Source organism: Acartia tonsa, chromosome 11 (genome assembly GCF_053477335.1).
Source record: "Acartia tonsa isolate MP-2025a chromosome 11, ASM5347733v1, whole genome shotgun sequence".
NCBI classification, from domain to species: Eukaryota; Metazoa; Arthropoda; class Copepoda; order Calanoida; family Acartiidae; genus Acartia; species Acartia tonsa.
In genome coordinates this window covers 5,730,354-5,757,671 of record NC_137270.1, presented here as the reverse complement: position 1 = coordinate 5,757,671, position 27,318 = coordinate 5,730,354, and the positions used below count along the sequence as shown (strand labels likewise).

Genomic DNA, 27,318 nt, shown 5'->3' with positions numbered 1-27,318 from the left:
TACACCATACATACATGCATATAATTGCAATGAACAATGCAGTGCATTATAATCTCAGGATACAAGGATAGGACAATGGGAGAAATAATAGTTTTTACACCCAAGTGTAGACTTCTGCTTCAAGTTAGTTGTAAATATTTAAATATTTAAAGGAAACAATGGTTGTTGATAGTTTAAACTTCATTGAATTTTCCCACCCTGGTTGTAATTTAAATACCTGAGGTGGATCATTAAAAAACTTTTTGGATCACTGCCTTACTAAAACTAGTGAGGCTCGGAAATAATTTTTATGAATAATCCTTCAAATTACCATTTAAAATCTACAAAAATTAAACAAAATCTATGTTAATAACCCTTTTATGATTTTATTTAATTTTTGTAGATTTTTTATGCGATTTTGGATGATTTTTCATAAAACAAATTAGCAAGCCTCACTTATTTTAGTGAGGCAGTGAGACAAAAAGTTTTTTTTAAGAATCCACCTCTGGTTACAGGAGGGAGATGACAATGACGCTAAATTTAATTTTTTTCTTCCCCTTCCTTACCCTTTTTAGTAATTGATATATTAAGAAAATAAATATGAATTTAGATGAAAGTTTAAAAAGTAAGATTTTCGGTGGTTACCTTTAGATTGTATCTGGACCACAAACGATATTTTAAAAATTATTTTATGTTGGATAGGTAAAAGAAAAGTTAAAGGATAACCGCAGTGATAGTTCACCGAGGAAATATTGTTCCACTGCTAACACTAGAAATGATATTCCCACTAAAATTTAAAATAACGGGGATAAGGGGTTTTAGTGGTCCATAATATAATTTATGATTGAAAGAACTAAATAGTTTTAGCAAAGCTACTTTATAATTGGGAATAACTTTTAAAAAGATTTTAAGGGCTATTTGGGATTTCTTCTTATGCAAAATTTATCAAATTTACTAGTAAAATAAGAAATATGATTTTTAAAATTAAATAATAGATATGAGCGTCATAAACCGAATAATAATTTTCAAGAATCTCTTCAATATGCTTAAGGACTACTTAATTTTTTCATTATTTTTTCTCATAAAAAAATAATTTTAATTAAGTAGGTATTATACTTACATAATATTTTTTTAGTATAAAAAATCAAAATTGTATAACTAAAATATTTTCTTTAAATATGTATATTACCCTAGTTTGCAAACAGTGTATATTCTCAGGAATCTAAAGGGATAATACAATGGCCTATAAATTGATGTTCCACCATAAAAATACCAAAGTTTTAATATATTTAAGATAAGCCCTAGTATGACCCCATTATGCAAACAGTCTAAACTTTAGGGAGGGTTCAAACATGGACATAACCTTAATTTGTCATATATTAAGATAAGCCCCAGCATGACCCCACTGTGAAGACAGTATATAGTCTAAAGGAGGGTTACAAATTAGAAATAATCTACTTTTATTATATTTAAGAAAAGCCCCAATATGACCCCACTGTGCAAATAGTATATATTCTGAAGAAGGGATACAAATTTGGAAATAACCTAATTTTATTATATTTTAAGATAAGCCTCAGCATGACCCCACCGTGAAGACAGTATTTAGTCTAAAGGAGGGTTCCAACTTAGAAATAACCTAATTTTATTATTTTTTTTAAGATAAGCCCCAGTATGACCCCACCGTGCAGACAGTATATAGTGTAAAGGAGGGATCCAACTTGGAAGTTACTCTGGTGGCCAAAGGAAATCCCGACAATATCATGTATAGATGGCATAACCATCGAGTAAGTATGGTTTAGTTTATTGGTTTTGCAGTCTATTTTAAAGAACATTTATAAAAGAAAAATTATTCCAGAAAATCACAGTCCACAAACATAGAAAAGTAAGGTCATTTTTGTCAATAAATCATCAGTTATGACATTTTCATTATATTATATGCAATTAATTTTAGGCAATTCTGAAAAAAAACGTTAATAAATAAGTAAGATTATACGTAACTTAAAATGGTGTAGCAACGAATGTGACTCTCGTATACCGAATTAAAAAAGAAAATTCTAGCATTTAAACTAGACATAGTTTCTATAATGTGGTTTTCTTTATTTAGGAACTTCAAAATAATCCGAGATTTGAGTTCGATAGAGGAACTTTAAGAATTAGGTAAGTCTTTAAAAATCTTAGATTAATAAATCTATTTCTATAGATTAACATTTAAAATCAAATATGATGAAATAATTCTAGATGGAAAAGTTGCGAAAGAAACAAAGATTTCTTTGTTTTACAATGATCCAGATTTTAACATAAATAAATAGATTTAAAGTTTCTGTGTCTTTAATGGATATATTATTACTTGGATCTTACGCCAGGTTTTCTAATAAAGTGAAACTTCCAGTTGGCTAAAAAACGATTTCCCCCTCCCCCTCCCCCTAGTAATGGATAAACGAACTGAACAAAAAACGAATGTTAGAAAGCTTAATTGATGACAATTTTTTCCCCTGTCCACATATCCACATGTATTTTAAATCCATTGTGTCTGTCCATCTATCTGTCTTTCTCTTTATATAAACAAACACTTTTTTATGTTTTAATTCTATTGAATTTTTTGTAGCGTTGATTTTTAAAGGTTTTGTTATCATTTTATTTCAATTATTTTTACAATATATGACAAGTGAAAAATTTGATCTGTCGGTCATTCTACAAAAAACTAAGCAATATTTTATGTGAATAGATCTAGTTATACTTTATAGGTTTACTTGATTTGTTAAGACAATAACTTCTGCTCTTAAACTGAAAGTTTTCTACTAAGCTATGATATAGTACTTATATAATGAAAAAAATAAAGTGACAACACATTAAGTAGGCTTCGCTTATGTAAATTATCATACTTGTTAAAACATATTTTATGCTTAAAAATCAGTAGTATAGGGTTACATATAAACGTGATTGTACTCCTATATTGAAGTAATATTAATCTATAATTTATGTAACCCATTTACTATGTTAATGTACTCATGAAACTTTATAATTAGGGATGTGATGATAGAAGTATTATTAAAATAAAAGACATTCTTTCCTCGAATATTTATTAAAGGATGATTATTGGAGCAAATTTATCAACAATTGTCCTATCCCAGTGTTCCTTTGTTTATATCAAACATTAGGACCATTTCTATTATAGCATTAAACCTTACAATCACAACAAAATACAAATTATGCCAGCCTTAAATTTGGGCTGTAACTTAAATTCAAAAATGACTTTTAGTTGATTTTGTAATTCTCATAAAGGTGACATTGGACTTTAAACTGGTACCCAAAGCTTTACAAACAGGCTCTCACTTAGCTTAAAAACTATGGGTACTTTTGATTAATCTCGAATGATGGGTAAAAATATCAGTGTCAAAAATTTGCCACCAATAATTTTCATCTATTGAAGGGTTATTATGATAAGAAGTAGACATCAAATTATTGTTCATTGTTTTATCCTATAAGATTCCTGGGTAATACCGCATTTCAAAACTTGATTAGTGCATCTACAAATCTTAATTAATATTAAGAGTGTGCGTAGGAGCTGATGAAAAAAAATAAGAACGTAGTTTATTTTTCTATATTAGACCCTCATAAATAATCTAATAAAAGTAACATTTTAGAGATTGCTTTCAACATTTTTGAGATACAAACGGATATAGGTGTAGAGTAGAAGTTTAGTCCTTAATTTATCGCCCATTGTCCTATCTGTTAACTCTGGGGGTTTACACTTAAATTAATTGAGATTTTATAATTGATTATTAAATTTATTCTCTACTTTTAAATACAGGGACTAGATAATAGGATATAATAAATTTCCCCCAAAAGTTTTTTGTAGCTCTAAAATGTTCGAGAAAAGAAGGGTTTCAAGTTTGTTAATTAATTATACTGCTATTGATACCTCCCTTCCCTGTTGTCTACATCTCTGTCTATATGGATGTGCAGAATCAAATATGAGTTCCCAAATTTTTAGCTAAAATTTTTGTCAGTTAGACTTAAGCAACGCATTTGACAATGTTTTTTCCTACATTTTTTTCTTCCCCTACTTAACACTTATATCATTCTTTTAAAATGATCTTTTTACATTTCCTGTTGGTCTTCAGTATCAGCTATGTCTAATCTTTGATTTATGCATGCTAAAATTGTCCTATTAATTTTAAGATTTCATTATCACGATTTTGGAAACCCTGAAGTTATTAAATTATGGCATTGGTAGGGGAACTCAGATTTAGAGAGACAGTTAATTTAATTAAAATAATCTTAATTAGTTGGATTTACATTTAGATTTTAAATAAAATAAATACGAATAAGGTAAATATATTGAATTACTTTTTTCCTTTATTTAGGCATATTAGAATTGTCCTATTGATTCCAATCCTTGTTTAAGAAATCTCCTTAAAAGCGTAGCAACAATATAATCTACAAACAAGGTGTTAAAGACGAAGCATCTCTGAAATAATATCATAATATATAAGAGCGTTCATTACGTTTATAAAAATTTCATTATATTACTGATTAAATTTTCATATAATTAAAAAAAACAGTCCCTCTTTAATGTTTGTTTTAAAAAGATTAAAAGTAACTAGAATATTTTTTGAGAGGGTAAATTATTTTCTAGGGGCAAATTATCTTGTGAGGGTGGTAGTACCCTCCCACAAAATAAACATTCCCAGACCCAAGAGAAGCTTATGATAAGACCTTTGATAAGCTTCAATATTGATTTCAACCTGGTTAATATATTTTTGCTTGTTTTAGATCTGCTAAACGTGGAGATGCAGGTTCCTACGTGCTGACAGCCAGTAACAGTGTCGGTCAAATGAACCTACCTGTCCTTGTTGAGGTCCAATATCCAGCTAGGTAATAATTATATGGCTTGATAGATGTAGAAGATCTAGATGGTCCATCTGGCAGAAGAACCATATTTTTTTTCCGAAAACAATGTTCTATAATTATTTATGGCTTGAAAAAAAATTATCAATTGTATCTGAACCTAATGTTACTTATTAAAGTAAATGATCAATGTCCAACAGTCAACTTACCCTTTGACTTTTCTATCTTTTGTGCAAGTACTAGCTTTAATGAGCTCGTGATAATCCTATTATTAGATCTGGCTAACTATTAAACTGATTGAGTTCCCCATTTAAGGGAAGCTTTCAATTAATTTATGAAGTCTTGGGATGGTTTAGCCTATTATTCTGGGGCGAACAACTAGTAATTCAAATAAAGAAATGTTATCTATTACGCACTGAACTTAACTATATTATACTAAATTTTAAACTAATGTCAAATTGGAAGAGTTATTTGTCTAAAATTTCACGTCAAAACCAAAACAGTAGTATATAAACTAAATATAATATTCATTACAAATTTTGAAAATCTGTATAAAAAATTCCCTTTAACAATTGCATTTATGAAAGAGTGTTTTTCAGTAAGATTTTGTAAACGGCCAGGATTAAATTTCGGGAAATTTTGCGCCTATATTGGTCCAGCTATAAGTCTTATTTTGACTTTTTAAAAAAAAAAAACGCACCCGTACTGGCTAGGGGATAAGCCTCTGTTCGCTTAAATTAAAGTAATGATAGAATATTAATGTGCTTAAAGGGATTGTGTTTAAATTATTGTCAATTTAGTAAGTGGAATGTTTAATTTATGGGAACAAGTTAAATGCACGATTGTCCTGGTTATAAAAGCTTACAAACATTTTAAAATAAAAACATACAAATAACAAGAGGACATTAGTATGTCTGAGAACCGGTTCTAATCCTGCGGATACTAATCAGTTTTAATCCTTACAGAAGAAAAACATTAAAATTGCTCAAATCTTAGTTTTGTAAATTATTTTTAAATGGTTAATTTTTTCTTCATGATATTGATAAGAAACTAAGTGTCCGACAAAATGAGCCGGGTGACGTCAATAGATCCATCATTTTTAAAGGGGTTTCCTTCCCCACTTCTCCTCTCATCTCTTCCTTTTATGACGTCACATGGCTCATACTGACGGACACTTTATCGAGTCTCTATTGATTGAAATAAGTTATAATAGCTGACATTCTAAAAGAGATAATTTAACAAATATCTATTGATTGATTGATTAGCCAAAGTTTCTTAGGGTTTGGGCCTAAGTAGTCATGGAGTAGGCTGAGGCACTTTTGTCTAGCCACTAAGACTATCAAGCTCCACGTTCAAGCACATTACGACTTGACCCGCTGTCTCATGAGAGCTACTCATTATTACCTCACCCTCGCTTAGTATGTCAGGTGTCTCAAATTAAGTCACCGTAACAAATATCTGAGTCGCCTTTGCTACGAATATAAAGCAATATCAGACGACATAAGTATTATGTTTATGTAATAATTGCACACACATTTTATAATTATTTACAAATGAAAAAATCTGCAATTTTATCTCTAATTTGTTTTGTAAAATGATTGTTTTTTTATTTGACTGCAATTTTTAAGGAAGAAAAATTACTTCTTAATATAAATTGTTATTTTCTTGGTTGCAGAAAAAAAGTGTGCATCATTTTTTTTTAAAAATAATACCACATATGCATTGTATTCTTCAATAACAGTTACAAAAGTAGGGGGCCCTAACCCTGTGGGGCAACCATAAACCTAAAATAACCAAACCTTACCTAAATTAACGATAAACTAACCCACCCCCCATATTTTCATTTTACTTTAAAATAATGTGGAAGGGTTTCTGTGCCCAACCATGCACTTAAAGGGAAACCACAAAAGCTATATGCGGTTCTGATAATTTATTGCAATTGCGGAATTTCATGCACACCACACAAATCCTCTTCAATCCAATTATTTTCTATTTTTTTCTAACCTTTTTTTGTTGCACTTTAAATTAAATTTGTCACATATAGATAGTTTTTTAAACACTTAAGTTTTTAAATTAAATTCATCACATATAGATGGTTTTATAAATACCGTAATATTAATAACATAAATATTATAGGGTAATTAGAAAAGTAATTATTTTTTAACATTAATTTTTAAAAAAGGAAGACGTCAGTTGAGCTGAAACACTAAAAAAGCATTAGTAAATCATTATAAAAATTAAAAAGTTACAGAGTAGATTCTTGTTTGACATGAAAATAAAATCATTAAATACAGCAGATATGTAAAAGATATGTAAAAGATTAAAAGTAAGAGAATCTTCACTGTAAATTTCAAATTGTCATCGTTTTCTGATATATGGACGATTATTAAATTTGTATTAGCAATTGTTCTAAAATTAATAATTGTTGATTTATAATTTTAGGATTGAAGATGCAACTGACATGGTTGAAGTTAAAGAAGGACAAACCCTGAATATTTTCTGCAAGGAACTAAAAATCATTTTATTTTCATAAATTATTATTTGTCGTCTAGTTAATTAGTAATAATTCTTTTGAATTAGGAAAATAAAAGGGATCTGTAAGACATTGCTCGATAAATCACATTATGCAAAATTATAGTACCCAACCAAGATTTGATAAAGTCCCCAAATTATATAATTGCATCAGTATAATTCACAGTCCAATGTCCCTTTCCCCCTAATAAAATTTTCTCTCGTATTGTAAAGCATTATTATTATTATTAGGTTTTGAATTTCGGATTTCCAAGAAAATAAATATTTTAATTCTAGACACTTTGACATAAGTAAAGCATTTAATTACTTTTAAACAAATATAGCAATTATAGAGTTTAAGGTTGCGAAAATGCCGCGTAGAAAAGGAGAGATGTTGGTACTTATAAAAAGTATCAACCAATCAATCAATCAACTAATTAAATATATTTATGGAAAAGCTGCCGTTTTTTACTAAATTGATTAAACTTTGGCTTTAACTTCATAACATTATTTAACAATTTTACACCTAAATAAACTAATTTCAATTAAGATTAAGTTAATATGTGTTAATATGAATGCAGTGCATCTAAATGAACATTTGCTTTTACAAACTTTTTAATGTTTATACTTGTTTACTTGTTAAGCCAAAGTGTTCTTTCAAAAATGTATAATTTAACAAAGCATTTTCGAAACTTGGTTCCCTCAATTTCATACATCAGGGGTTAGAAGTTGATACCTTTCTTATCAGACACCTTTGATTGAGGGATCTTTGTCATGAAGTTGTAACTATGCTAATGAGCCAATTGAATCAGAAACGGAAGAGACATTAGACTGTAAATACAATGTTACTCAAATATTTATACATATAGTCTTCCATTTTGGTAGATAAAAATCTTGGGACTTGATTGGATGGTACAATTTAGCAATGATTTTTAACTGTAGAAGGTGAAATTTTGTTGGCATATTTTGTAGGATATAAAAATTTATCATTCATCATCCCTTAAGATCACTGCAATTAAATGGACACTTGTGTCCCTCGCTTGACAAAACAGCAGTAATTACGATCTTTGTTTATTAATTTGCTTTTCTTAAAATCTAACTGAATTATATGAACATATTAAAAGCTGAAGTCTTGGTAAATATGCATAATTTGATTCTTACTTCAGGGATAAAGGGATAGGATAACGCATGATTAATTTATATTACCTTTAATTACAATGGTAAGAATTGTTTTGTGAAGGGAAGCTGCTATAGTGCCTATAAAAATGACATTATACAATAAATATGACTAATGATAGGTCAATACAAAGACTAAATTTAAAAAAGGCAGGCCAGTATACATTTTAATTGACCCATTAGGCCTGTAAGGCGTCATTTTCTACAGGCACTTTCTTGCTTCTTGTAAAGAGAGAAGACTGGGTTGTAAATTCTGCAACCATTATACTATCCCTGTATCTCTGTGGTTACTTACATTTACTTAAGAAATTATTCCATTAATCTTAAACTAGTTCAACCATACCTATCAAACAAATATATTAGGATTATTCCGGGAGGGAGGGGACATTGGACTATAAATAATATCTTTTCCTTAAGAGTTATAAACGCGTTTTCTCGTATTCCTTCGAATCCGGTGGATAGGAACCGGTTCTCATCCATACGAAAAAACTATGTCTAGCATCGTATTATATCCAGCTTTCTACGAATATAAAAGTGTACAATCGTAAGATTAAAACTAGTTTTTTTAACCCCTGCCTTCGGCACATCGGGGCTAAAAAACTGGTTTTAATCTTATAATTGTACATTCTATAATAGGGTGGGTCGATTTTGGACATTTTTTTCTGAGGCCAAAGCGGGGATCTGTAAATGATTTGTATGAGTATAATACACCTCTGGATGATTTAAAATTTATCCTAAGTCTTAAAACCGCTGACGACCAGACATTCAAGTGTATAGCTATTTGTAAATGGAAGTCAAAAATTTATTGAATCAGAACTATGGCTTCATGGTGCTCCCAGGAAAGGCATCGAGGAGTAGAATCAGGAACTTTTGACCGTTTCAAAAAATCTCGTTTCTAGCCTGAGAAAATCTAAAAAACCTCTACAAATTGAACAATTCTCAATAAACCTTTAAAAAATGAGGTTTTTTAGTAATTTCTAAGGCTAGGAACGAGATATTTTGAAACGGGCAAAAGTTCCTGATTCAGCTTCTCGAGGCCTTTCCAGGGAGCACCATGAAGCCATAGTTCTGATTCAAAAATTTTTTGAATGTCGTCTTTGCATATTAATAAGTAATCAAATATATTTTTTAGTGGTCGCGTTCTAAAACTCAATTTTTTAAAATTCTTTTTTGGTCAGAAATGTTTTAAAGGTTTATTTTATCTGTTGCATATCCCCTCTTTGTCTAATTCTGATATGAACCCGCCCTATTCTATAACCGCGGAAAGCTGTTTATAATACGATGCGAGAAATAACTATTCTCATTCTTTCGTTTATAAACTTTATGTACTATCATAACATATTGATTAGGCTGTACAAACCAGTAATATCCAATTTATCTTCTGTCATAACCCTTAGTTTTGAGTAGCAAAATGATCTAAATTCCTCCAATGTTTTGTCTGTTTGTTTGTCTGTAATGAAGTTACTAAAAGAAAACTACATCACTGCACTCAACAACATCATTAATTTATCTATTTCAAATAATTAATTTACCCCCTTTTATAAAATATATATAGAAAAATAAAAATAATTTTTATTCATTTTGATAAAAAAAAACATATACATAAAATCTGATATAACTTAATATATCATGATTAATAGCATGTATTAACATTAAATGTACAACGTACATATTAGAGTGTTTTTACAAATAAGGCTAGTCTAGAGTCTTGAAATGCAGAGAGATAGACGGGACATTTACACGAATTTTGAATGGTTGGTTCATCAAGTTGAGTGTCAAATGTTTTAACCACTAAATGGAAAATAGAAAACAAAAATTTATCGGCCGTTGTCTTATCCCTTTAGGTCCAAATGATCTATCATTGCATCTATTTTACGGAAAATAATTCTTTGATTGCACAACATATTTGCCCAAACGTCGTAGATTTCCAAATTTGTTCTAATGGACCTTATTAAAAAAGAGTTCTTCAAAAAAGACTGGAATAAAAAAACACTATACTTTAAATAAAGCGAGAAAAAATATACAATTTTCTAAATTGGATCCCTCTAATATATATTTACAGTAAATGTATAATTAATGATGGTTAGTTACAAATATGTAAGACGGATTTTTTTTATTGGGTTTTTATTTATTTTCATAAAGTATATTGTTTATGATAGCGTAGATACACCCTATTAAGGGTAAGTATTAGATCTTTTCATGAAAATACCCATTCTCGAATTTCATTCTTCTGCTAACCTAAAAAGTTACTTTAGGGGCCTAGAAATACATGTACAAAATTTCAGCTCTTTATCTCTACTGGCGACCTAGCGCCAGGCATGTAAAATATCAACAGATAACGGTAGCACGGCGGTTTTAACAATATCTCAGTAATGTGCAGGTTTTAAGCTCTTCTGCATATTTCAATTTAAACACATAAGGCCAAAGATATTATATCCAAAAAATCTTTTGTCAAAGTCTACTCTACACCTAGCGCCAGTCAGTTTTCTAAAATCATGCATTTTATACCTGTGAAAAATGAAATCGCCAGCGCTAGGTGTAGAGTAAACTTTGACAAAAGATTTTTGGGATATCATATCTTAGGCCTTATGTGTTTAAGTTGAAATATGCAGAACACCTAAATTCACCCTCCAAGCCATTCTCTATGCATTTTAAATTTTTTTATGAAATAACGGGATTTCAAAACTGCCTTTTGAAAAGGCCTAAAAAGTATCTTTTTTTGTCACTTTTTTCACTGTTTATAGTTACAACTTATTAAGACATTATTCTTAGTTAAAAAAAAAATTGGCGCTTCCAGCACCAAAACCGGCAAAAACAGGCAGTTAGACTTCTGTACCCCTACTTAACCCCCTAACATACCCCCCCTCTATCTCGGCTCCTGTTACAGATAGAGACGTAAAACTTTTTTCTGGTGGTTCATGTGTATTTTTAGAGAAAATTACTTTTCTAGTCATAGCGGTCAGACCGCTCCTTATCCGCTTTTGAGCGGCCAGCCGCTAAATATTAAAACTACTGTAGAGCAGCCAATTTTAAAGCTAAGAAAACCAAATTTTATGACGAAATAATATTTTTTATAACAAAAAAAATCCATATTTTTTTATTGTACTACATAAGTTTTGTTGTCCCTAATTTTTATTTTATTTGTCAAAATTTATTCAGAAGGTACCATGTGATCAATCATATATATTTATTCATACTTTTCTACACTTTTTGTGTGTCAAATCAGATTGATTCCTAGATTTTCAAGTTCTTGGGAAGGTGGTGTTACCCTCACCAAATTAGTTATAAACCTTCCCAGGACCTAAGAGAAGCTACCCTGTTATGGGTAACCATATCAGTTCAGCAGTTAGTGAAATCCTTCAGTACAGAGAGACATAAAAACAGACATCCTGTTATCCCCCCTAAATAAAATATCCTTCCCCCCCCCCCCTAATAAACACATTGGACGTCCTTGAAGGGGAGAATGGTAATATTACTACAATTATTTTTTACACTATATCAATATTTTACAATATTTTACAATATTTTTAAATATTTTACAAAAGTTTATATAAAGACAACCATAGACACAATTTTTCTCACTATCACTGATTATAAACTTTTTTTTGTTACATACTATAAAAATAGGTCCTTCACTTATTGTTTCCACCTTTCAACTAAAATCAGAAGACATTACTAAAGTCATTTTATGCATACTAGCACATAAGAATCACCGGCAACTTCGTTTTCTGTCAATGATCCAGAATCTTTCTATCAACAGTTAAATTTTGAAAATACATCTTGCATTTGAAAAGGAAAATAAGAAAGATAATATGTAATAGGATAGAAAAGATTATCTTGATATTTTTAATAATTAGATTTTTATATTTTGATTTTGTTTTTAACCCTTTGTAGACAAATTGATAATATTTCTAGGAACATGGAAAGAAAACAAAGTCATTCCTAAATTAGAACAGAAGTCACCTTCTTAGGAAGGACATAAGTAGCCTTCCTTATGTGAGAATTTGTTAGATGAAGGGCATAATATGCCTTCCTTAACAAAGATGTTTTGCAAGAATTTGCTATGTTTTGCAAGAATTTGCTATGTTTTGCAAAAATTTGCTATGTTTTGCAAGAATTTGCTATGTTTTGTAAGAATTTGCTATGTTTTGCAAGAATTAGCTATTTGAAGGACAGAAAAGCTAAGTTTTCCAAGAATTTGCCATGTTTTGCAAGAATTTGCTATGTTTTGCAAAAAATTGCTATGTTTTGCCAGAATTTGCTTATTTTGCAAGAATTTGCTATGTTTTGCAAGAATTTGCTATGTGAAGGACAGAAAAGCTAAGTTTTCCAAGAATTTGCTATGTTTTGCAAGAATTTGCTATGTTTTGCAAGAATTTGCTATGTTTTGTAAGAATTTGCTATGTTTTGCAAGAATTTGCTATGTTTTGCAAGAATTTGCTAGGTTTTGCAAGAATTTGCTATGTGAAGGACAAAAAAGCTAAGTTTTCCAATAATTTGCAATGTTTTGCAAGAATTTGCTAGGTTTTGCAAGAATTTGCTATGTTTTGCAAGAATTTGCTATGTGTTGCTAGAATTTGCTATGTTTTGCAAGAATTTGCTATGTTTTGCAAGAATTTGCTATGTGAAGGACAGAAAAGCTATGTTTTGTGAGGTTTTGCTATGTGAAGGACAGAAAAGCTAAGTTTTGCAAGATGAAGGACATAAGCAGCCTTCCTAATGTAAGAATTTGTCAGACAAAGGACATAAGTCATCTCCCTTAAGTTAGATTTTATTAGATGAAGGACATAAGTAGCCTTCCTTAGATCAATTAGATCAATTTCCAGTGACTTCTGTCCTAATTAGGAATGACTTTGTTTTCTTTCCTATTTCTAAATGTTAATTTATTTAATTGCCTGCGTCTGGCATCTGACTAAAATAAAAATCTATTACATTAGTTTCAACAATTAACTGTGTTGCCCCTTTCCGGACCTTAATCAGCCAATTTTTGAAATCTGTTATTGTGATCATAAACAGATAAAAATATTAATTAGCCCCGCCAACTGCCACTTTACTGCCAAAATTGGTGGTTTCCGTTATTTGTCATTTTTTGGCGATGGTCAGAAAAGGTATTTTTTTGTTATAAAAAATAATAGTTTGTTGTAAAATTTGGTTTTCTTAGCTTTAAAATTGGCTGCTCTACAGCTGTTTTAATATTTAGCGACTGGCTGCTAAAAAGCGGATAAGGAGCGGTCTGAGGAGATATAGGGGGGGGAGGGTCTGTTAGGGGGTTAAGTAGGGGTACAGAAGTTTAACTGCCTGTTTTTGCCCGTTTTGTTGCTGGAAGCGCAAATTTTTTTTTAACTGAGAATAATATCTTAATAAATTGTAATTATAAACAGATAAAAATATTATTTAGCGTCTCCAACCGCCATTTTACCGCCAAAATTTGCGGTTTCCGTTATTTGTCGTTTTTCGGCGATGGTCAGAAAGGTATTTTTTTGTTATGAAAAATAATAGTTCGTCATAAAATTTGGTTTTCTTAGCTTTAAAATTGGCTGCTCTACAGCAGTTTTAATATTTAGCGGCTGGCCGCTAAAAAGCGGAAAAGGAGCGGTCTGACCGCTATGACTAGAAAAGTAATTTTCTCTAAAAATACACATGAACCACCAGAAAAAAGTTTTAAGTCTCTATCTGTAACAGGAGCCAAGATAGAGGGGGGGTTCTGTTAGGGGGTTAAGTAGGGGTACAGAAGTTTAACTGCCTGTTTTTGCCGGTTTTGGTGCTGGAAGCGCCGATTTTTTTTAACTGAGAATAATATCTTAATAAGTTGTAACTATAAACAGTGAAAAAAGTGACAAAAAAAGATACTTTTTAGGCCTTTTCAAAAGGCAGTTTTGAAATCCCGTTATTTCATAAAAAAATTTAAAATGCATAGAGAATGGCTTGGAGGGTGAATTTAGGTGTTCTGCATATTTCAACTTAAACACATAAGGCCTAAGATATGATATCCCAAAAATATTTTGTCAAAGTCTACTCTACACCTAGCGCTGGCGATTTCATTTTTCACAGGTATAAAATGCATGATTTAAATTGACTGGCGCTAGGTGTAGAGTAGACTTTGACAAAAGATTTTTTGGATATAATATCTTTGGCCTTATGTGTTTAAATTGAAATATGCAGAAGAGCTTAAAACTTGCACATTACTGAGATATTGTTAAAACCGCCGTGCTACCGTTATCTGTTGATATTTTACATGCCTGGCGCTAGGTCGCCAGTAGAGATAAAGAGCTGAAATTTTGTACATGTATTTCTAGGCCCCTAAAGTAACTTTTTAGGTTAGCAGAAGAATGAAATTCGAGAATGGGTATTTTCATGAAAAGATCTAGTAAGTATGTATGTCTTTACGAATGTAGAACGGTCACTGAATGATTTACATTTTATGCGTAATAAGATTTTTACTCAATTAAGTCTACAGTATTAAGTTAAACTTATAAGAAAATTAACGTAATCTCTTTGCCTTCAATTGTAAGGCAAAAGTGTATGTCTGGTTTTAGGCCAAGGTAGTTTCCTTTTTGCTTGTTATAAGGGGCCTAAAATAAAACTAAATTAACATTTTATTACTCGTATATAATAATAATCATAAGATCTAGTCAATAAAGAAATAATTTTTAAAAATAAATATTTAATTAAAACTAAGTACAAATTAATGACATATTTTTATTATTCATTCAACAATTAATTAGTCATTAATTACTCTCTTTCTCTCTCTAACTATTTTTGAACGTGAAGGTTTTCTACAATAAGGGCCAATCTGTCCGTAATTAACAGAACGCTCTGATCCTTAATTTAGGCATGTTAGAAAAGTCGATACAATGCCATATAACGTCATGTTTATATTACACTTTTATTCATATTTCTGTATAAAATTTAAATGTCCGCTCATAAGCTTCGCTTTTATTGGAGTTGTCATCCTTGTTGATTTTTAAAACAGTACAATACTGATAAGTAGCGAGGCTACTATACAAGTTAATGTTTTGGTATGTCAGTCGGACTGGCGGTCTGTAATGCAACATGATTCTACATACAGAATTATTAACCCATAAAATAAAATGATTTTTAAAAACAGGTTGAAGCAAAACCGTTGGATAAAACTACAGTTAGGTAAGTGTTTTCAAATTTTATATTATCTTTCAGGAGTTATAGGGATAGGCCAATGGATGATAAATAAATTTTGCACCAGCAAGGTCAATCTATTTGTAATCATTCTATTAGTTATAACAAAATTTCTGTCTGTCCATTAAGATCTCGGTATGGACTAAATATAATGAGTTCTCCCTAGTGTTGCGGATCCGGATCCGCAAGGATCCGCATTTTTTTGAGTCCAAGGATCCGAATCCGGATCCTGGGGTATAAATTTATGGAAAAATCTACCTAAATTTATATAAAATAGTCACTTACAAATTTTGAAATATCTGGTTACCTTGTTAAGATCAGCTGATTCACTCCCACTCTCTTCTCTCTCACATTGTATTCGAGATTAAAATTTGGTGATTTTATTTTTATTGTCAAGGATCCGGACTCGCACTGACCAAATTTGAAGGATCCGGATCCGGATCCGCATACTATCAATGCGGATTCGCAACACTGGTTCTCCCTTTCAAGCAAGTTATGAAAATAAAGCTAGTGGTGCAGCGGCTAGTGATGCTATAATGCTTATCAAGTTCCCAGCTGACAAACTAAATTTACTGTGCATTGTCCTATCCCTGAAATGAACTGCCAATATCCAATAGAAACATGTCTCTTTTAATTCTTTTCCTCTCAGCGTTTATACAAAGCCACGAGAGTTCAATTATGGTTAATACATTTTTAGAAATAAAATTTTTAACCTGTAAATAATAATTCTTTATTAAAATTTTAAAATCCTCCATTTGTAAATCCCCTAAATTATCCTCAAATTGTTTTGACGAAGGGCAGAAAATTATAGAGTATTTGTGCTATTAAAAATTTGCTGTATGATAGTCACACGCTTTTCTCTTTCCATGTAAAAATATTCCATCTCTGAAGAAATTAGATTTAGCAAGTATAGAAAAAATATTTTACCATGTATTGTTAACGTTATACAAGCCTTGCATTGAAAAAAAATGCAATTTTTAGTAGCGCAGTTACTCTATAAATAAGTACGGTATGTCCGGCCGACCGTCATCCAACTATCACACATCCTTTGTTTATAAGTGCATTTTTTAAAAAATTCAAAACTCCATTAAATATTTATTTGCAAAGCTGCACATAAAGTACTATTTAATTATTACGTCAATAACGTATATCTTTCATTTAGGTGGACCGGCCCTCGCGGGTTCGATTCCCGCAAGAACAAGAATGTTAGATTTGATGGAAATAATACCTTCACCCTAACAATCAACCATGTCACAAAGGAACATTATTCATCTTATTAGGCATTTAAAACCTGCCTATAAACAGAGGTGGATTCTTAAAAAAAAATTTGCCCCACTAATCGCTTAGTGGGGCAAAATTGTTTTCGTGATTAATCCACCAAAATCACATTAAAAATCTACAAAAATTAAACAAAATCATAAAAGGGTTATTAACACAAGATTTTATTTAATTTTTGTAGATTTTTTTATGTGATTTTGGAGGATTTTTCACGAAAACAATTTTGCCCCACTAAGCGATTAGTAGGGCAAATTTTTTTAAGAATCCACCTCAGAAGGATTCATTCAATATTATTAATACTAGTGGCTAGGCCCCGAGAGGACTCAAAGCGCACTTGGAAGCGGGGTTGGTTGTAAGTCGACCATCCACACTTTTAAATTTAGGTTTAAAAAGAAAAGGATTAATTGTTCTTTTTTTTGGGAAGGGGGTTAGTATTTATTCCTGGGGCGATTTCTCTTGGACGGGGGGGAGGTACATCTCCCAAAATAGTTACATGAACCATTCCTGGATTTATAAGAAGCTTCATTGTAAACAGACATAGACAAACAGACAACCTGTTACTCTTAGTCTTATGTAACAATTTACACAGCCTACCCCTTCTATTTTCTGTTCTTTTAATAGCAAGAGTTGACAAGAATAATAGAATATTAAAATTCTACATTTCTATTCCCTTTAGAATCAGGGAGGAAGGGGACACTGGCGTTTAAATAAATCTACAACCATTAAGTTTCCTTAAGATTAAAATCTACCAAAGACAATGTTTTATGTGCATTAATATCGATAAAACCTTCTATCCCGGAATCCTTGCTTTAGATTTCAGACAAATTTACTAGGCAAGATTTATTAAATGTAAAATAGGGACAAAACAGTGGGAAAAAATGGTTAAAATTGGAACCAGTAATTATTAATTAACAAAAAGAAGCAAAAAGATATTTAATTTTAATCCTGACTTGTCATTTACCCATTATTAGTATATCTTTTCTGTAGATTGCGTTATTTTAAAATCAGGGATCTTAAGTGATAAGACAATCAGCGAAAAATTGTACTGCCCAATTATGATAAATTGAAGTTGAAAATTATTGGTTTAAAAGTTTGATCAAGTACAAAAAGATTTTAAACATGATCATAAAACTTTGGATAATATTTACAGTTCATCATCCCCGACCTTCATAATTAATATCCAAGTTAGTTGAAAAGCCAGAACTTGGGGACGGTAGTTAAATCTTCCCCTTAAAGTTTTGTTTTAATGGATTTTTTTCTCATTGTGCAAGACAGAGAAGTTGAAAAAGAGGCAATTTATCAAAATATTCTTTTATTCTTCTTTTGTCACATAATAGTTTTATTTCTTCAGTTTAGAAATATATATTTCTATAAATCTATTTATGCAACAAACTATTAAAATTCAGCCCATTATTAATGTTTAAGAAACCATAGCATAAAGATAAATTTATGGAATATTGTCTTATCTTTTCTCGTATTCATTCGAATCCGGTGGATAGGAACCGGTTCTCATCCATACGAAAAAACTATGTCTAGCATCGTATTATATCCAGTTTTCTACGAATATAGAAATGTACAATCATAAGATTAAAACCAGTTTTTTTAGCCTGTGCCTCCGGCACCTCGGGGCTAAAAAAAACTAGTTTTAATCTTATAATTGTACATTCTATATCCGCGGAAAGCCGTTTATAATACGATACGAGAAATAACTATTATCATACAAAGTATACTCTTTGCAAGGATAAGCCCCCTTTCCTCTTACATTTTAAGATAGATTAAAAAAAATGGAGGGGGGAAAGTTTTTCATTTGATTGTTAATTTTTTTTAAGTCAAGACTTTAGGTTAGGTTTTTTAATAGCCCCGCAGATATAAACCCACTGGGTTTAAAGCACCCCATTGAGGTTAGACATAGGAAACTACCCCCCTTTATTTTCAATTAATTTTTAAAATGAGTAAGTAGGGGTTACAAGTGCTCAACCAGCCATTTGTGCAAAAGCATTTGTAGGAAAGATTAAATCATCTAAGAAGTTCTAAAAGATTTATAACACATTTTCATAAGTACATTTCTAATAAAAAGTAATTTAGAAAGTCAAATAAAACTGACGGATTATCGTTTGGTCGATTAAAGATTAAGTAAAACCCATAGAAAACTGAAATATTGAATCTTAGTGTAATAAAAAACTTTAAATCAAAGAATTTATTGCATTTTCTTTTTGCATGAAAGAAATACATTTTGCAGTTTTTAAAGTTTGTTTTATAAGGTAATGAGGAGGTTTTTTATATGTTTTTAAAGGTGAACCTTTTTTCTACTAGGCATGCTATTTTTCTACTAGATTTATATATCTTTAAAGATATACCTAGCTTTCATGTAATTTCCATTAGCATTAAAAAAAAATTCTCCATTCTGGTTTTGTTTTATTAAAAGTTCTATATCCTTTTTTATTTGCTGTATTACAATTTACTGTTTTTTATCTTTTAAATTTCTCAAGCAAATGACTGCACAACTTATGGATGTTATTATTTTCTAATATCAAAATAAGGCTGATCCAACAATTATGTATTTTTTATTGTGTTTGCAATACTTTGTGTCCTGCATGAATTAGATATGAGCTCTAACATATTCATATTGTAACGTTCCTTATGAAAATAATGCTTTGCCTTCCATCTTTCATTTTATACTTGTTATAAAAGCAATGTAGCTATGTGTCTAACATGAATTAAATATATGCTCTGGCATATTTCTATGTAAATTAAAAGATAAAGGGATATGTAACTTAAAACTGACTTTTTTTTACTGTGATTCATTTTATTTAGTAATTGTGGTGGTTTCCTTTAAAGTTTCTAGTCGAGCAGAAAACCCATCCCCCCTATTTTGAAATAAATTGAAAATAATGAGTTGGGGAAGGGGGATAGTTTTTCGTTTGTTTATTTATTACTTTAGGTAAAGTTAGTTCATGTTGAGAACCGGGTAGCTTCACAGGATTAGAGCCATTTGCAGGTTTTCAAGAATAGGAAAAAGATTACTCACCCCCTTTTTTAAATTTTAAAAAAGAAAGGTCGAGAGGGGGGGATAACACTTTGAGGAAAGCACCGCAATTGTATTGATTAGAAATAATAAAATTTTAAAAATTCTGCTGGGGTATAATGAACCTAAATGAGTTGCATACTAGAGGATATCGGGTGGGTTGAAAACCATATTTAAATAAAAAATTAATTATCCCTTAGCCCTGGTAAACTATGAATAAATCTTATGCAATGGTGCATACCAAACTAAATTTTATTTCAAATTTGGAACAGAATAAGAACAAGGATGACAACATCCATAAGTAGCAAAGCACAAAAACATGTATATTGGGGAAAAATCACGAAACCTTTTCAACATTTGTTTTTAATTATTTAATACTTATATATCAGTACTATGACTAACAGACTGACGGTCAAAGTAAATTACATACTGGATTGCACAAAACAACGGGAAATTTAATTTTGATATCTATAATTGAAAATTTTTTGGAAATCAGACCATAAACACCAAAGGTATGGATAAAAATGTGAAAAATACAAAAATAGCCTAAAACCTGCTTAAAGGCAGTCTGACCATCATAGTTGTTTTCTTGAAATGACAGGAAATTTTATTTTGATATCTAAAACTGAAAAAATTTTGGAAATTGGACCATAAACACCAAAGTTATAGACAAAAGTGTGAAAAATATAAAAATAGCCTAAACCTGCTAAAAAGCGGTCCGACCGCCATTGATGTTTTATAGTTAATTGGGCTCCTTAATAATAGGAATGTTGTCAAAAAATTCCAGCCTTTTATCTTTCATAAAAGCCGAGAAAATCACGTTTCCCCCAAACTAAGACATACGGACATATGGACAGACGGACATTTCAAATTATAGAGTAGCTTCGCTACTAAAAATACTAAACCCTGTTGTAGTATTCAAGAATTTTTTGTACATTTTGGCAAATACCAGTGAAGTATGACACTTGGATTTGTTATTACTTGGATCTTTACAACAGATTTTTATTTACTCTAATAAAGTAAAACCCCCTAGTTCCTCCTCTCCTTTGAATGCACGAACTGACCATTAATGATGTCCATGTTAGCAAACTAAATTGACGACAATTCTATATGTATTCTATATCAACTGACACTTATTACCAGTGTCAGTATTGCCCCTCCATAAACTGAAAATAGATACAAGACTTTTTTCTTTACTTTGCTTTTAAGTGTCTAGATAATCTTTCCTATTTTTGTTTTCATATACCATTAATCATGGGGCATCAACCTCTAAAACAAAATAAAATGATTTTTTTTTTAATACACATTTAATCTATTAACTGGTCAATATAAAAATCATAACATAAAGAATGTTTGTTCGGAAAAAGTATGTAAATTAATTTAAATTTCTCTTCTGTTAATTATTCCACTAGCCTCCAACATAGATCTGCAGTTAAGGTTAATTTTCCACTCCTTTTCCATTAGTCATTATTTTGATTTTAAAAAAAGAAAATGAGAGTATATGTTATATACCAAGATAGGCCTACTTTTGAATAATTCTAAAACAAGAACTTGTATGCACGAAAGCTGCGCAGCATATTTCTTTGTGTGCGTTGGTGGGCAGTCTATGGATTAAAGGGGAGTGATTAAGTAATGGATGAAGAGCTGTGGTAGACAAAAGGTCAGGGCTTTTAAGGGATAAAACAAAGGCCGAAGGTCATTGTACGTACATCACCAATGATGATACACAAAATTATATCCTGAAAATATAGCTCCACATAGCTGGCTAGTGTCATAAAGACTGACAATTCGACAGACTCTCTGGTGACTTGTAGAGCAAATTTGCCAGAATAATAAAAGAAGCCAACATATTTTTAATAAAGACTGGGGAGGATATTACCGCAGGTTTCACCATACTTTTATGTTTTCTATGCTCATATGAATTTCACAGAGAGATAATTTCACTGTCTATATGGTTGGGGCAATGCCTTGCTAATTCTAGTGCTGTCTATATGGGTGGGGCAATGCCTTGCTAATTCTAGTGCTGTCTATATGGGTGGGTGGGGTAATGTTCTGCTTACTCGAATAGAAAATAAAAGAATCTGTAACTAAGTTATACGTTTCTTATTTCAATGACTTTATTGCTTACAACATTGCTAATTCTCATTACAACATCCTATCCATGTTTTACTGAAATTTTAAACTCTATAAACTCGTTCTGGCATTGATTAGCTTGAAATCTATCAGGGTTTATTTAAAAAAAAATGAGGACAAATTAACTTTTCCTATTACCCAATAAATTATTATTTTAGCATTTTACCCCTAGAGATCTCTAAGTTGGGGGGTTATTCCATTCCCACCTTTAATTCTAGTTTAAAATGAAGAAAAAATATTCGAGAGGGGGGGGCATTTCTTTATGGTAGATGGTAGTACCCTTACCCAAAATAGTTACAAACCTTTCCAGGACCTATGAGAAGCTACACTATAAAGGGGAAACATATCGGTTATCGAGATCCTTTGGTAGTAGACACAGACAGTCATCCTGTTACTTTTTTATTTGGATTTTCCTATATCTTTATCCCTGTTAGTTAATACCAGCTGCCTTTATAGTTAGCTTTACTTCTCCTTAGAGAGAAACTCAAAATGTGCATAAAACCACACTGTTCTTAAGGGATAAGACATTGGCCGATATATTGATGTACAATACATCCCCAATTATGATACATAAAATTACTCCTTTTGTAGATTAAACTTAGTGTTGGTAACGTTCGGAAACTCAACTAATTAAAATTCAATAAAAATTTCCAAGGTTGTTAAGCCAACTAAAAGGAAAACGTTGTTATTATAAGACTTTAAGGACCAGTTTAATAAATGATTATTATCGAAATGCTCTGGTATAAATTTTAATAATGACTAATGTCTTAGGTTATGTAATAACAACATAAAATTAAAAAAAAAACAACTTTTTTTAGAATACTTATCTAAGCCTGACCACACAATAAAGATATTCAGTGGCATAAATTCCGACAGAAATCTGCTTGGAAAGTATATATTTATATTCACGTTGTTGCAGGGATTGCTCAATGGATATTAAATAGATTGCTTTCCTAGTTAACTGGTAGACATTGCACATAGGGGCAACAAGGGGATTCAATTCACCACCCCCAAATCAAGTTTGAATCATTCTATGAGTATTATCATACCCAATGTACATCAGATTTCAAAGGAATCGTAAAAATACGCTTTTTAAGTAAGCTTTCTAAAGTCTGAAAGTCAAGATATGCAAAAATTTTCTTACAGAAAAAGGCATATATTTTGTGTTTCACCAACAATTTTAAAAGTATTATAAAATCTCTTAGAATTAACGTAATTAGACAAAATAACTTCAGGTGAGTCATGCACTACATGTATTTTGACAATATAAAAGAAAAAAACACAAATTAAAGATATTAGTCCTAAATAATTCTAGTTGAAGTTAAGATTTTAGTTTATTTTTGTTTGTTTTATAATCAACATTTAAGTAGACAGTAAGAGAAAACATGTTTTCACCGGTTGCCACCGGCTAAAAATACGATATTTGATTACCCAAAGACATATTATAATCGCCTGTACTGGTCTCATTTACCCCCCCGCGCCCCCGTAGGGGTTTTTAGCGCGTTTTCTGAGGTTGGGTGCACGAAAAGTTTGTTAGGAAAATCTTTTAAACGCGCTTTTAAAGTCAAAATGTGAGATGTTATACATATAAATAAAAGACGCAAAAACATAGTTATGAGAAATATTTATTTGATCAGACTTTGAATTAAAGTTGATAATGAATATTTTCAAGTTCTATTGCACTAAATGATGGAGAGGAGAGGGGGGGGGGGGCTAAACCTAAATCTAAACCTCTTTATGTTTGATGTTTTAATGTAACTGAATAATCGTTTCTATGGATTATTACAAATATCAGGGATCTAAAGGGATAAGACAAAGGTCAATAAATTGATGTACATCCCCAATGGTAATACACAAAATTACCCCTTGTGTAGATTAAAGTTAGTAGTTAAAACGTTTGAACACACAACTGTAAAACTTTGGGGACTAGTTTTATAAACAGCCCAATGTCCCCTCTCTTACTGCGGAAAGGTAAAGTTAATATTCAAATAACGAAGTGTTCTTATAATCATTCTAAATTGGATTAGCAAGTAGTCTATCTGTCTGTCTATTGGTAATGCTTTGTTTTTAAATTATGAAGTTACAAGGTCTTCATGTTTAGCGTTAGCAGTTTTATTTAGAAAGGGAGAGGACATTACACTAGTCCCCAAACTTCAAAGTTTTATGATAACGTTTTTATATTCGTTGGCATAACAACTTTAGGAAATTTTATTAATTATTTAATGGTTGGTTCATTAAGATGAGTATCAAAACTTTTCAACCACTAATTGTCATCTACAGACAATCAATTTTGTAATATAATTTATTATTTAATGTATCAATATTGGGGATGTACATACATTAATCGGTTATTGTTTTGTTCCTTAGATCCCTGGGCGTTAATCTATAATAAAAAGTAGCTTAATGTCTGTCTGTCTGTCCGTCCGTCCCTTTAGATCTTAGTAACCACTAAACCGATTAGATTCTAATCTTCAGGGAATATATCTACTGGTCCTGTGGTGGTTTAAAGCTATTTTACAAAAAAAATCCTCTAAATTTTTTCATATTTCTATAATTAGGATCGGTCCGTCCGTACGTCTGTTACAGTTAGCTCTTTTAGTTAATTTAAACAGGCTAGAATTGTCCTATCGATTTTAAACTTTTCATGTCGTTTTCTACAACAGTTAGGTACGACTTAGAAAGCACAGCATATCTATAATCGTTACCAGAAAGTCCGTACATACATTTAAAACAAGCTGATTTTTTAATTTTATGACAACAGATAATGGTTTTGAATGTTAAAAATATCCTATTCATCTGATTTTTTAATACTGATTCCTAGTACAATAAGGTATAGTGTTATAAGCGAAGCATCTCTATAAAAAGTCCTAAAAACGTCAGTATGTCCTTAAACAGTAACATGTATTTAAATCAGTTTTAATTACAATTTTGTATAGACATGCATTAATATTTAGTTCTGACACTTCACAAGTGTTAGATTTTGTTTGTCCTTCCATTTCAGAGCTTCGCTTCTATGGATGTTGTCATCCTTGTTTAATTACCTCTTGGAGCAAAGCCCATACAGGCTAGAAGCGAAACTGCTAGTATACATATAAACAGTAAACAAGAATCATAATATCATTATAAATATAGATATTAGCCAATAAAAATTTATGTCAATCATGCTCACATTTATAATGGATTTATTATTAAGTGAAACTTGTAGCTTGCTAAAATAAGAATACCCATCCACCCCTTTACACCATCCTCTCTCCTTCTACTGAAATGAATTAAATTTGACACTTTGAATACTTTGATGGATAGATAGATGGATAGGTAGATGAATAGATATATGGATAGATACATGGATAGATACATGGATGAGTAAATGGATAGACAGATGGATAGACAGATTGGTAGACAGATGGATAGAGGGATGGATAGATGGATGGATAGATAGATAGATAGATAGATGGATGAGTAAATGGATAGACAGATGGATAGACAGATGGATAAGAAGGATGGATAGATGGATGGATGGATAGATAGATAAATGAATAGATAAATGGATAGATAGATGGAGAGATAGATGGATAGATAGATGGATAGTTGATGGATAGATAGATAAATAGTTGATGGATAGATAGATGGATCGATAGATGGATAGATAGATAGATGGATAGATGGATAGATAGATAGATGGATAGATAGATGGATAGATAGATGGATAGATAGATGTATAGATAGATGAATAGATAGATGGATAGATAGATGGTAAGATAGATGGATAGATAGATGGATAACTAGATGGATAGATAGATGGATAGATAGATGGATAGATAGATGGATATATAGATGAATAGATAGATGGATAGATAGATGGTAAGATAGATGGATAGATAGATGGATAACTAGATGGATAGATAGATGGATAGATAGATGGATAGATAGATGAATAGATAGATGGATAGATAGATGGATAGATAGATGAATAGATAGATGGATAGATAGATGGATAGATAGATGGATAGATAGATGGATAGATAGATGTATAGATAGATGAATAGATAGATGGATAGATAGATGGTAAGATAGATGGATAGATAGATGGATAACTAGATGGATAGATAGATGGATAACTAGATGGATAGATAGATGGATAGATAGATGGATAATTAGATGGATATATAGATGGATAGATAGATGGATAAATAGATAGATGGATAGATAGATGGATAGATAGATGGATAGATAGATGGATAGATAGATGGATAATTAGATGGATATATAGATGGATAGATAGATGGATAAATAGATAGATGGATAGATAGATAGATGGATAGATAGATAGATGGATAGATAGATAGATAGATGGATAGATAGATGGATAGATAGATGGATAGATTGATGGATAGATAGATGGATAGATAGATTGATAGATAGATGGATAGATAGACGGATGGATAGATAGATTAATAGATAGATGGATAGGGTAAGGGGGCGCTATTTTAGGGGAGGGGTTAATCCGGTAATTTTCCATCTACCTTCATTAAATGACCTTTATCTCTATGTTCCTTTCAAATGACAGAAAAAAACATAAAAGCAAATTTGTTCGTTGTTAAATTGCCTACAAAAAAGTATAAAATGAAATTTTTGTGGGATGAATTTTAAGGGTACTAAATAATTAAATCCCCTTTTTGATTGATTTGCCCCAATGTGCATTGTAAGAAAATTGGTTGTAGATGCATTTGGCCGGCATACACTTTATAGCTAATGGAATTTGGAGTTTTAAATTGTAACTGCTTTGAATGTAAGTTGGAAAAAATTTAGTTTTTTAATGCTCTATTAATAATTGTTTTTAGAATATTTTTATCCTTACTCTGCACAGATAGTACAATAGAAAACAAATTAATTATTCCTCCAATTTTTATGTGTTGAATGATACCTTAGTAGCCAGTACAAATTGTAAATAAGAATGTGATATAGATTAAATTCTTCTCCCTTTCTGAATTGTAAAAACTTTAGGCGAAAGATTTCCATATCCTATTATATAAAGTACTAAGCGTTTTTGTTTGTAGCGAAGGATCTCGCTAACCACTGAACCGATATGGTTCTCCTTTAGAGGAAAGCTTCTTTTAATCGTTGAGATGGTTTTAGGAAATTTTTTTTTAGAAATAAGTCTGGGTATAGTTTTAAGCTATTTTCTTTATCCCTTCGAATATAGAGCCTCT

At 30.9% G+C, this 27,318-nt stretch overlaps 1 protein-coding gene across 1 annotated transcript in view; it reads left to right on the top strand.

The window, feature by feature from the left end:
* LOC145332496 (nephrin-like) overlaps positions 1 to 27,318 on the top strand; it is a 195,992-nt gene that overhangs the window by 107,416 nt on the left and 61,258 nt on the right. Inside the window, exons 28-33 of the mRNA XM_080177499.1 lie at positions 1,639 to 1,763; positions 2,084 to 2,136; positions 4,756 to 4,857; positions 7,273 to 7,337; positions 15,627 to 15,660; positions 16,835 to 16,933. Of these exons, the coding sequence (XP_080033625.1) occupies positions 1,639 to 1,763; positions 2,084 to 2,136; positions 4,756 to 4,857; positions 7,273 to 7,337; positions 15,627 to 15,660; positions 16,835 to 16,933 (478 nt within the window). The remainder of the gene's footprint in view (positions 1 to 1,638; positions 1,764 to 2,083; positions 2,137 to 4,755; positions 4,858 to 7,272; positions 7,338 to 15,626; positions 15,661 to 16,834; positions 16,934 to 27,318) is intronic.